The sequence below is a fragment of the Vipera berus genome, assembly GCF_964194415.1.
Source record: "Vipera berus genome assembly, chromosome: Z".
Lineage (NCBI taxonomy): Eukaryota > Metazoa > Chordata > Lepidosauria > Squamata > Viperidae > Vipera > Vipera berus.
The window spans coordinates 92,152,668-92,164,869 of record NC_138205.1 but is presented as its reverse complement, the minus strand read 5'-3'; the positions used below and the strand labels follow the sequence as shown (position 1 = coordinate 92,164,869).

Genomic DNA, 12,202 nt, shown 5'->3' with positions numbered 1-12,202 from the left:
CAGAGCTGTGGGTCGATTGTCAGAGCCTGTGTCAAGATGACCTTTTCAGAGATGTCTACATTGTTGGTCCCCTGGGCAACTTGTTGTCCCCTGTTAGTCTCTGAATGACAGAAGTCTGTTCTGCTCAAGCACAAAGTATACACAGATGTCTATATTACATTCTTATAGGTTTGACAGCAACTGCATGTTGTATCTATAAACTGTCCTTTAGCAGTGACACATCCTCAATGATGATAAGCTAATTTATGCAGCTAAATCTCCTTTGTGAAGAAATGAAAGCTAATTGAGTCATTACAAAGTAATTCAGAAAGGAATACCTTGTATAAATTGGCTTACTTTATAAATCCTTCTCAAGTAATTTTCATGCATCCTAAATGGGGCTATTCAGATTTTGGCCTCCACCAAATCCCATTCAGCTGTAGTGCCATAGGAGAATGATTAAGCTTCTGGAATTTCATATATCTTTTATTATTATTATTTTATTTATTTTTACAAATTTTATTATTTAAAACTTTGGACAAGGTGTTAACGGTCTGACATTCCTTCTTCTCTTACATCATTTTTGTATTTTATATACATATCATTTATATACAATTATACAATATTCAATCTTATCGACCACCTTATTCTAGTAATATGTGAAATCAGCATCTTGTATATCTCTATTGAGACCTTCCTTTCTGTTAAACTTATTCCAAATTTTGTAATAATCTGACTCATCTTTATTTTTTATTTCCAAAGTTAACTTGTCCATTTCTGCGCACACCATATTTTATTTATCACTTCAGTCTTGTCAGGTATTTCACTATCTTTCCATTTCTGGGCGAACATCATTCTCGCTGCTGTGATGTTATGTATATAACTCTTCTTTGGTATGTTTCTCTGTTGTTATGCCAAGCAGGAAAAATTCTGGTCTGTAATCTACTCTCCGTCCTGATATTTCTTCTAGCCATGTCCATATCCTTTGCCAAAACTTTTGCGTTTTATTACAGGACCACCAAACATGAAAATAAGTACCTAGTTCTTCAGAACATTTCCAGCAACTAGGGGATATTGTTTTGTACATTTTGGCTAATCGTGCTGGAGGGAGATGCCACCGGTAAAACATCTTATATAAATTTTCTTTGTAAGCTGAGGCCAGCGTTATCTTTTTATTTCTATCCCAAAGAGTTTGCCATATATCAAGATCAATACCATGTCCCAAATTTTTAGCCCATATCAACATTGTTTCTTTAGCTTGTTCCTCAAACATTTTATACCCCAATAAAAATCTATACAATTTCCTTATTTGTTTCTCATCTGGCCCCAATAAGATTTTATCCAATGCAGTTTCTTGAATATTTATCCCCCACTCTTTCTTATCTTTCCCATATCGTGTTTGTATCTGTAAGTAAAGCCCACCATTCCAATTTTATCCCTTGTTGTTCTAGTTCCTGTCTGGATTTCAATTCTCCCAAATCATCCATAATATCTTTGTACGTAGTGCTGTTCTCCAAATTGAACAAATTTGGGTAGACTATCGCCTCTAGGGTGGACAGCCAGACTGGTACTTTAACGTAATTTTGTTTTCTAATTTGATTCCAAATTTTGAGAAGTGCTTGTCTATTCTGATGGTTTTGAAAATGTTGATATAGCCCTTATTTCTCATTCCATAGGAATGCGTGCCAGCCTAATTGCAAATCATGGCCTTCTAAAATTAATAATCTTTTATTCTTTAAAATTATCCATTCTCTAATCCAGATTAGCGCCACTGCATGGTAATATGTTTCCCAGTCCGGTAGTCCAGAACCCCCATTTTCTTTAGCATCTTGCAAGTGTTTCATTTTAATCCACAGTTTTTTCCCTTGCCATATAAAATTTAGTGTCAGTTTGTTCAGGTTCCCGAAAAATTTTTGATCTAGTTGTATAGGGATATTTTGGAACAGGAATAGGATTTTAGGTAGTACATTCATTTTTACGACAGTGATTCTCCCTAACAATGAAAGACTTAAGTTTCCCCATTTTTCCAGGTCTTCTTTTATTTGTTTCACTATTTTGTCGTAATTGTCTTCTTTAATTGAAGTACATCTGGCCGTAATAGTAATTCCTAGATATTTTATCTTTTTAACTATTTGTATGTCCATAATCCTAGTCAAGTTTTCTTTCTATTTATTTGTCATGTTTTTAGTTTTATCCTTATTTATTTTCACCCCAGCGGCTTCTCCATATTTATCTAGTTCTTCCAACAGTTTCAGTCCCGATTCTTGTGGATCCTCCATACTAAAGACCAAATAATCCGTGAATGCTTGGAGTTTAAAAATTTCTTTTTTCATTTCTAATCCTTTTATATGCAGTTCATTTCTAATTATCCTCATTAGGACTTCTAGCGTCAGTATAAATAGTAATGGGGATAAAGGGCATTCTTGTCGTGTTCCTTTTGTATTTGAAATTTCCTAGTTACTTCCCCATTTATTATTATTTTAGCTTCCTGATTAGAATATATTGCCCTAATTATGTTTATAAATTTTTCACCCATATCCATATACCTAAGTTGTTGATGTATAAATGACCACTTAACGTTATCAAAAGCGTATTATCTTTTGGGATCAGAACAATATTCACCTCTGACCATGACTTTGGGATTTTTGCTTCATCCAGGACCATGTTAAACACATCCAATAAAGGTTGTCCTAAGATGTTTTGTTGTTCCTTATAGATTTCTGTTAGAAGGCCATCAGGACCTGATGCTTTATTATTATTTTGTTTATTAATGGCCGTAATCACCTCTGTCATCCTAATTTCTTCATTCAACATATTTTTAATTTCATCTGTAACTTTTGGTAGTGATGCTTTTTTGAAACATTCCTCCGCTTTCTCCTCATTTTCCTGGTTATCTTCCTTGTATAATTTCTCGTAGAATTCCTGGGCTATGATTTTTCTCTCCTCTTCTTGATAGTGTATTCTGCCTTTGTTGTCTCGTAATTTACTGATCCAACTTTTCTCCTTTAATTTTTTCAATTTGTGTGCAAGCCATCGGCCAGGTTTGTTTACATTTTTGAAGAGGTTCTGTTTTGTATGTCTTATCTGTTGTGCTAAAAAAATTTCTAAGATGTTAAGTTTATGTTTAATTAAGTCCATTTGTTGTTTTACATTCTTTTTTGTGGTTCTTGTTGAAGTATTGTTTCTAATCTTTTGTATTCCCCTTCTAACATTTTCTGTTGTTGTTTTTTCTCCTTATTCTTTTTCGCCATATATGCTACGGCTACTCCTCTCATAATTAATTGCCTTAGCTGTGTCCCAATGATTTTGGACAGAGGTGTCTTCAGTTTTATTTTCTTTAAAAAAGAAGTCCAATTCCCTCTCCATCTTTAGTCTGAAGTCATCTTCTTTTAGTATTGATCTTTGTATAGTCCATCTAGATGTTTTTTTGGACCCTTTCCAGCTAAATTTCACAGGATTGTGGTCTGCCCAGGTGCTTGTCTCTATACACACATCTTCAACTTCAGAGTTAATTTCCCTTGACATCCACACCATGTCGATCCTAGACCACGAGCTGTGTCAATTTGAGTAGTATGTGTACTGTCTTGCCTCACGATTCCTTTCTCTACATATGTCCTGAATGTTTAGGTCTTTGGCCATTTTAAAGAAGGATCTTGGTAGTGTCCTTCTTTTCCTTTTCCTGGTCTTGTTACCCTTATAATCCAAATTATTATCAATAATAGCGTTGAAATCTCCTAGCACACAGATCTCGTCGTAATCTATATCACGTATCTTATTATGTAACATTTTAAAAAACTGTTCTTCGTTTCCATTTGGGGCGCATATTTCTACTATCACTACTTTCCTATGGTTTATTTCTACCTCTACTATCTATATTCTACCTTCTCTATCTTTATAAATTTGTTTAGCTACCAGTTTCTCATTCACATATAATACCACCCCACTCTTTTTTTGTTGATCTAATGATACAAATATATTTCCTAATTTTGGCTGGTCTAACAGGTGTTTTTGTTGTTCTTTTATAAGAACTTCCTGAATTGCTATTATATCTAATTTTTGATGAATAAGTTTATTAAAGATTTCCTGTCTTTTCATTGGCGAGTTTAAACCATTAATATTCAGTGACAAAATCCTGCATTCTTCTCCCTTTATTTTACTTATATCTGGGTCTTGTGCTTCTCGTTGTGCGGATCTCTTTTATTTCTTTGTCTCTGCCTTCATATTTCTCTGTAGTTTCTCCAGATTTATTTCCTCTATCCTCTGTTCCTAGTACCTTCCCTTCTATAGCCATCTGTCTTGCATCCCTTTCTCTTATGACCCCTCCATCTTGGTCTTCTACTTCATCTTCATTGTTAAAATGGAGCTTATAAAAATCTTCTGCCTTGTCTATCGAGTCTAATCTATACCTTCTATCTTGCCACGAGACTAGAATGCCTTATGGAGTTAGCCATCTAAAGTTCACATTGTATCTAATCAGTTTCGCTGTCAAAAATTGGTAGCCTGGTCTCAAGTCTCTCATTCTTTTAGGCATTTGTTTGAGAATTGTTATTTGTTGCCCTCCATAATCTAGCGGTTCCTCTCTTGATCTATGTAGTAATTCATCCTGGGTCCATTTTTTAACCAATCTCACATGTACTTCTTTCAGAAGGTTATGTCCCCTCGCATAATTAGTTTGGACCCTATACGTCTCATCTATTTCCGCCATCATTTCATCTTTTCCTATGCCTAGTGCTTTTGCCATTAAGTCCGCCATCATGTCCGGCAAGTCTTCACCGTTTTTTCCCTCAACATTTTGAAAGCGCAGATAGTGGGCGGCTTTCTCCGCTTCCAGGAAGATCACTGTTGTTTCAAGTTCTCTGTTCACCCGGATTAATGTTTCACTTAAGTCCTCTACCTTCTTCTCCTCCTTATCCATTCTTACTTCCATTTCCTGTAGTCTTTGCTCATTTTTTATTAATTGTTGTTGAATCACCTCAAGTTTACTATCAATTGCTTGTATTTTTTCCTTGAGCTCACCAGTATCATTTCTCACTTGGTCTATCTCTTTCTTCATCTCTTTTTTCATCTCTTCATGGTTCTTAGTCATTGCTTCTTGCATATTTTGCAGAAGGGCTTGTAGATCTTTAAAGAAGTTTGACCTTTCCCTTTGTAGCATGTCATCAATGGACTTCTGACTAGAAGGGCTTGAAGACATCCCTAACCCCTGTGGCGCTGCCCTCTTTCCTGCACTGATCTTTGTTAAGTTAGGTATGCTTGTCATATTTAATCAGATTTTTGTAAAAATACTCTTTATGGGGTATTTCCACCTTCTTTTCCCCCCTCTCTCCCTCAACCACAATCTCCTTTTTTATTTCCTAATTCAACAGCCACCCTACCCTCTACCTCTAATATATTGTAGCTCTTATGATATTGATAAATTCAACCAATTTAATACCACTCAAGCAGTTAATACCACTCTTTACAAATACTTACGGTAATTCCTTTAACCTTAAATAAACCTTTGTCAATATATCAATTATATTTATATATATATATATATATATATATATATATATATATATATATATATATATATATATATATATAAACAATCAAGTAATTAATTAATTAGCTATTTAATTATTTCAGTTCTATTAATTTATCTAATTATAGCAATCAACAATTGCAGCAATATAGTTATTTCACGAATATAGCAAGTAGTTTATATATTTATGTGTGTCTTTTTATCTATATTTATATATCACCTTTATTTTCCTGTCCCATCAAAGTCACATTCCTTTTTGATTATAAATTTCCAACTCCGGGTTTGTAGCTCCTTTTATATATTCTTCAGCCAATGGCTAGTAGTTATCTCACTATCCGAACTGCAGTCCTAAAGTTGTTGTGTCACTTTCTCCATCTTGGATCCGTTATACTCCCATGGCTTATAAATCAAAAGTTCAACGTCTGTCCGAACTATACACTTTCCTTCTACTTATAGTCCACACTTGTTTTCTCAAAAGTTCAGTCTCCAAGACTCAAAAACTTATCTTTTCCCTTTACTTTTCTGTCCGTTTGCCTGATCTCACAGCTAATTTACGATCTTCTAACTTCCTGGCTTCCTCTTCTTGTCGCTCTCACTTGTCGCCTTATCTCTCGTTGCTTCTCTCGCCGCTCGCTTCCTCTCGGTAAGGCACCCTCTTCTAGCCAGCATCCATTTCAAAAGCGCTCCCTTTCACTTTTTAAATGTAAAATCTTGGGATTAATTTTCGTCAGATCTGATACACCATTGTTCCACTATGTCGATGCTAGTTCCGTCCCTCTGTCAGATCTTTGTGTCAGCCATTACTGGCCTCCTTCTCCCCAGTCCGCTTGCATCGGGCTTTTCTTCAGATCTCCAACATGGGCCGTTGCTCATGTAGGTTCTCCGGGACGCCCACAACTTCGGCTGTCCCTCTAGGACCTATGACTCCGAGGAGCCCCCGTATACACTGGGTGAGAGGCTGTGCGATACAGAGAAGCCCATTCACACAGCTGCCCGCTCTGACAGCTGGCCCCACCCCCCCTGAAATTTCAAATATCTTTATGTGTGCTAGAGGGAAGGCAAGTCTTCAAAAGCAAATATAGACACCACGTCCAACATACCTGAAATACTGCTTACAGCATCCTGACTTTGTTTGGTTGGTTCCTCACTCTTTCCTGGCATTTCAGCTACTGTTGATGCTTCTTCTGCAGATACAATAAGTTCAACAAATAAGTTAGCTTAAAGAATTTTAATCCTAGATCGTTCAGAAAAGACCAAGAAAATAATTCATTTGTGTACACTTTGTCTCTTCAGAACATGTTGGAGACTAAAACTGTGTTAAACATTTGCCACTCTCCCTTAGTTACAAACACCAACAGTTGGAATAAAAAACATACGTAGCTTATTTACAACCATTTGTTTTTTTTTATAAAGATAGAAAGTAGATTTTAATTGCCAACAGGTCAGCCTTCCCAAATCTAGTGTCCTACAAATGTTGTTAGATTTTCATTGTGGAGCTGAGTTCAACATATTGGAAGTTTCCAGTAATTCTTTTCAGTTTGAATTTGCTTATAATCTATATATGTCCTCTAAGGTTATTTTTTCTACAGCATTCTCTCAAAATCAAAATTTTATTTTAGTTTACGTACTCACATGGTGATAACCACTAGCACTTTAAGACAATGCTGCCCAAGACATTTTGCTGCCTAAAGCAGAGTTCAGAGTTTGGCCCAGCTTCATGGTCATCCCCATCAGATTAATTTCTGAATCCACCAATTTCTTATTCACTGAAATACTGCATGAATCAAGTCATTTCAATTTACCTCTTGGCAGGACTACCCCTGCATCAAACTGACATAACTGCAGCCCTTTTTTTCTCTTTTAAGTTATAAATATATATGGAAATCTTTGCCATGCTGTAAATTGTTCAATTAAATCAACACAAGCTAATCTGCAACATGAATCACTAAAAGCTTTAGACCACAGTTATTCAAGTGACTTCTCCTTTATCCATCTAGACTCAATATTGTTCTACTCCTAATGGGGCATGATCACACAATTTGCTTATACTGAATTGTGGCTGCACCTGATTCCACTTTGAAAGCAGTCTTTGCAAGATATACTGAAATACTTGGAAAAATTTCAACATCAGTGCTGAGAAAATCTGTGAACCAGCTGACTCTAACCACAAGATGTTGTTTTGTAGATTACAGGAGTCACAAAGTATGCAATTATCAGGCTACTATAAATGTGGGATTGTAGAATGGTCTATGAGAATTTTGTTGAAAGATAGGAGGAGGAAGAGCTGCAGCCAGGGCAACAATCAGATAAGAGCATCAATAGTCATGATATTGGTTTCTTGTCTGGACTACCTAGAAATAGTGACAGATTAGTATGCTTCAGAAGCAGTGCATCTGATTTCAGAAATCTTACCAATTTATGTAACTGTATGGTTTTTACTGATCATTATCAACAAGTTTTTTACTTAGAATTAATAAGGAGCACTCTATCACCTGTAAGTATACAGGATGGCTTAATTATCATTACAATATTGCACTTAGCTGCAATTCCTATAATAACACAGTCACAATTTAGATTCAGTTTCAACAAACAGTACTACGTGTCACAATTCCTGAACCACAACAATTTAGTTAGTCTAATAACATGACTGATTATTACAATTCAGATGGTATCACTTTGTCTAATCTAATTTGATCTCATTGCCTCTCTTAGCAACTAGTTGGGCTCTGACTATGGCAGAGCAGATGGTTTGTTGTCCATTTAAAAGAAAGCTAACATCAATAAGTATGTGTGATATTCAAAGTACAATATGTGGCTGGGTGTGCTCACTTTACAATTCATTTAGTGGTTCCTTGATTGTTCAGATGGGGTCAGCATGTTTAAATTAATGTGGAAATCCAGCTTGCAATGTCTAGCAATGAAACTTCCTGGGTGGACCATAGTAAGGTCTACCTTGTAGGCTGGCAGATTAGGTTTTTGTATTAGCCTCACTTCACACAAAGGAAAATGCAGAATAGTAAAACAGCTTCCTCATGCTACATATTAATCAAGCACACTGACAAGACTTGAAAAATCTTTCTATCTTACTGTCAGGGACACCAAACTTTCATTCCTTAGTCACATCTCATGAACAGTCAGATCCATTGATGTCCAGTGGGGAATCTACTGTTCCAGTGGACATCAGTCTTAAATAATTTACACTTGATAAACATTACTTAATTTGCAGTATTTTGCAAAAGATCATTTTTGTTGCTAAAAATGTTGACAAACTTTATTTGCGGCATTCAAGCAACGGTACCAGCTGTTGTTTTCAATTTATTACTGTACAGTCTTAGCAAATGATAAACAATGCAATACTTAATTTTAGTTGCACTTAATTAAGAATTCTACTCTTTCAAAAACACTCTTCCACATAATTTAGTCTAGGCAACCCAGCAACCATTAGTGGACATTATTCCAGATTCTCACAGCCATATGTTATTTCATATTTGTTATATCCTGTCAATTAAACATTTACTGTGTATACATTTTTTAAATTTTTATAACAGTTATAGAATACATAAGAATGTTTGTGTGCTTGTATGCATAAAGACAATCTTCTCATCCAACTTTAGAAATTAATTACAGCTTTTTTGATGCCTTAAATAAATTAATTAAGATAAAGCTTTCCCATATCATATTTCCTTTCTTTACTGCTTGCATAATTACATATATGCTTTGAGGAATTTCTCTGGACACTCACAAGAGGTGAACACATCACGTTCAATAGATAAAACAGAACACATCAAATAAATGGATATAAAAAATTATCTAAATTTGTTCCTGTGGTTCACGTCTGCCATAACACAAGTAATCTTTTGGTGGATAAGCCAATCCTTAACTAAGTCCTTCTATCTCCTCTAATTCAAAGCTCTGGTCTCTGTCACAAAAATACCTACATTAGCTCTAATAGCACATTAATAACAAGCACTCTGTTGGGCTACATTAGTTAGGAAATGCTCTGTCACTAAACAATATTAATACCGGTACTTTAGATAGCGAACTTGTGGGTGAATATATTCTACTCAATACTTCAACAATGGTAAACAAAAACAGCTGAACTATGCAGTAAAATTCATCAAAGCACACAGATGGTTGTAAGATTTTCATTATGTAGTTTCCATAGCAATCATATTGCAAATCTGGAAGCTTCTTGCAAATAAGCAGCTTGTGTTTACATGCCTTTCAGCTGCACCATGGAATTCTTCGATATGGGAAGTGATTACTCCAATCACATTAGAAAAATGACTAGGATATACGTCATATTTTCTGTTGATATCTAAGACTAGTTTCTCTGCAAAAACTAGTTGTTGATAATTTCATGCTCTTAGCAAAGGAACGTGCATCCTTTGTAAGCTGTGATCTCAGCATGTTAAATATGCAATAGCTGTTTCAACTGTATAAGTAAATATACTGTATCATCTTTTAGACTCTACCAAAGCATTGTTGTGGGCCTCTTCATGACCATCTAAGGAGGTAGGCAACAGCAGCAGCAGAATGATGTAGCATACTGTGCAGTATCTGGAGCACCAGACACAAGATAACCATCATAAACATTCTTGTTTTGAAGACTAACAGACCAGACACTTTAGGTGGATAACAGAGCCAAAATCCTGAATATTACAAAAGTCAGCAGTGTCTAACCAACCTCTTGTTGCCAGAGGACTGCTAATATATAAAGGGAATTTGAATGATTCTGTTGTGTAGAAATGTTGGACCACTTCTCCAGGATGAATTACTTCAATTCATTTCAGACCTGCAGTAACATTTCTATAAAATTTAAGTATGGACTTTTGACTGGGCCATTCCAAAATGTCTCTTGTAGATCTTCATGTATGTTTGGAATCACTTTTTGCTATATGAACACTTCAGCTTCAACTGCTATTTTTCTATAATATAATGCATTTAATGATAGCCGTTGTCCATGTCCTGAGCCACCAAAGCATTCCCAAATTACAACATTTTCATGTTTGAAAGCTGGTATAAGGTTCTTACTGAGAGGCAGTGTTTCATTTTCACATCCCTAATAATATCCATAGCTTGAAAAGTTCTACTTTTGACTCATCTATTCTCCCAGAATCTAGAGGGATATCCATGTACTTTTTGGTGAACTTGAAATGAGTACTGACATTTTTTTTCCTAATGAGCCATGGTTTTTTTAACCTAGCTATCGTCCCATAATTCCTATTTTTACCACTGTTTTTCTGACAGGTGAAGCATTAGCTTTGACTTTGACCAAGGAAAGAAGAACTTGCACATCCCCAAATGCTCTTCCAAGTTCTCTGATTTCCTTGATGGTTTTATTCAGCTCTTTTGCAAAGATTTTGACAGGATAAACATTCTCAGGAAGATTTAATATGGTCCCAAATCTCAAATTCAAGACTGTCACAGTCAACTGGAGAAATGATTCCATAATATTTTCCAGATAGGCATCAAAATAGTTCTACAAGGAAGTTTTTAGAAATTGAGTTTATGTTACCTCTTTTTGCATCCTCTGCAATGCAATTTTCTATATAATTTTACACACCCTACTTTCTAAATACATTTTCTATAGTGTTGATTCTATCCACACTGATATGAATGCTTCTATTCAAAGGCGACAAATAATACCAAGAATGACATTCTGATTACAGGTAGTCCTCAACTTACAACCATTCTTTTAGTGACCATTTGAAGTTACAAAACTCAAAGTGACTTACGACCATTTTTCACACTTATGACCACTGCAGCATCCCTATATTCATGTGATCAAAATTCAGACACTTGGCAACTGACTCATATATATGAAGGGTTATGTGATCCCCTTTTGCAACCTTTTGACAGACAAAATCAATATGGAAGCCAATTTTACACAATAACCATATTATCAGTATAATAACTGCAGTGATTCACTTTTAACAGCTGTTGCAAAAAGGTCGTAAAATGGAGCAAAATTCACTTAACTGTCTTGCTTAACAACAGAAATTAAGGGCTCAATTGTAGTCGTAATCAAGGACTACCCATATTCACAGAGTATGCTAAAGTCACAGCACACAGAGCAGGCTTTTGTAACTATTTTATAATGTGGAACTTCCATTCTGGAAAATATAACACTTTTGGAGGAGATGCCAACATTTTTTTTAATTTCAGCAATTATTTTATGGTAGAAGAGTACACCATTTGTATATGTGTATATGTATGCATATGTATATGTAGCAGTAAACAAATGTCATTCTCTTGAGTTCATGAAGACTATTAACTGCCTTAAATGCATAAGGTATATATCAAAAGCCACATTCTTAAGGATTTTTCTATGTGTGTGTGTGTCTCTCTCTCTCTCTTTCTTTCTCTCATCTTTGGCAAATAAAGAGGTTCAGGAAACATATTTCCAGATGACTGACGTTGCTCCCTCCTTCAGAAATCTACAAATTTCTCATGGATATCATAGATAACTAGCAGATATATTTAGCCTCAATTTGTTTGGCTTTGCAGGATGCCATAGCTCTTAAAAAAGCAATAAGAAGAACTCAGAATAGGGTATTTCTGAGCACATGTGAACTGACTTTCCATATATAACAATGTGGTTCAATATAGGTAAAGAAAAGTTAATTAAGCAAAGTCAATAATGTTAAATAAGGACAATTCAGTAGTAAGTAATCATACTGGATTTTTTTTAAAGTC

At 35.2% G+C, this 12,202-nt stretch overlaps 1 protein-coding gene across 1 annotated transcript in view; it reads right to left on the bottom strand.

Moving 5' to 3' along the window:
- SKAP2 (src kinase associated phosphoprotein 2) overlaps window positions 1–12,202 on the bottom strand; it is a 141,039-nt gene that overhangs the window by 24,707 nt on the left and 104,130 nt on the right. Inside the window, exon 10 of the mRNA XM_081343192.1 lies at window positions 6,604–6,687. Within this exon, the coding sequence (XP_081199318.1) occupies window positions 6,604–6,687 (84 nt within the window). The remainder of the gene's footprint in view (window positions 1–6,603; window positions 6,688–12,202) is intronic.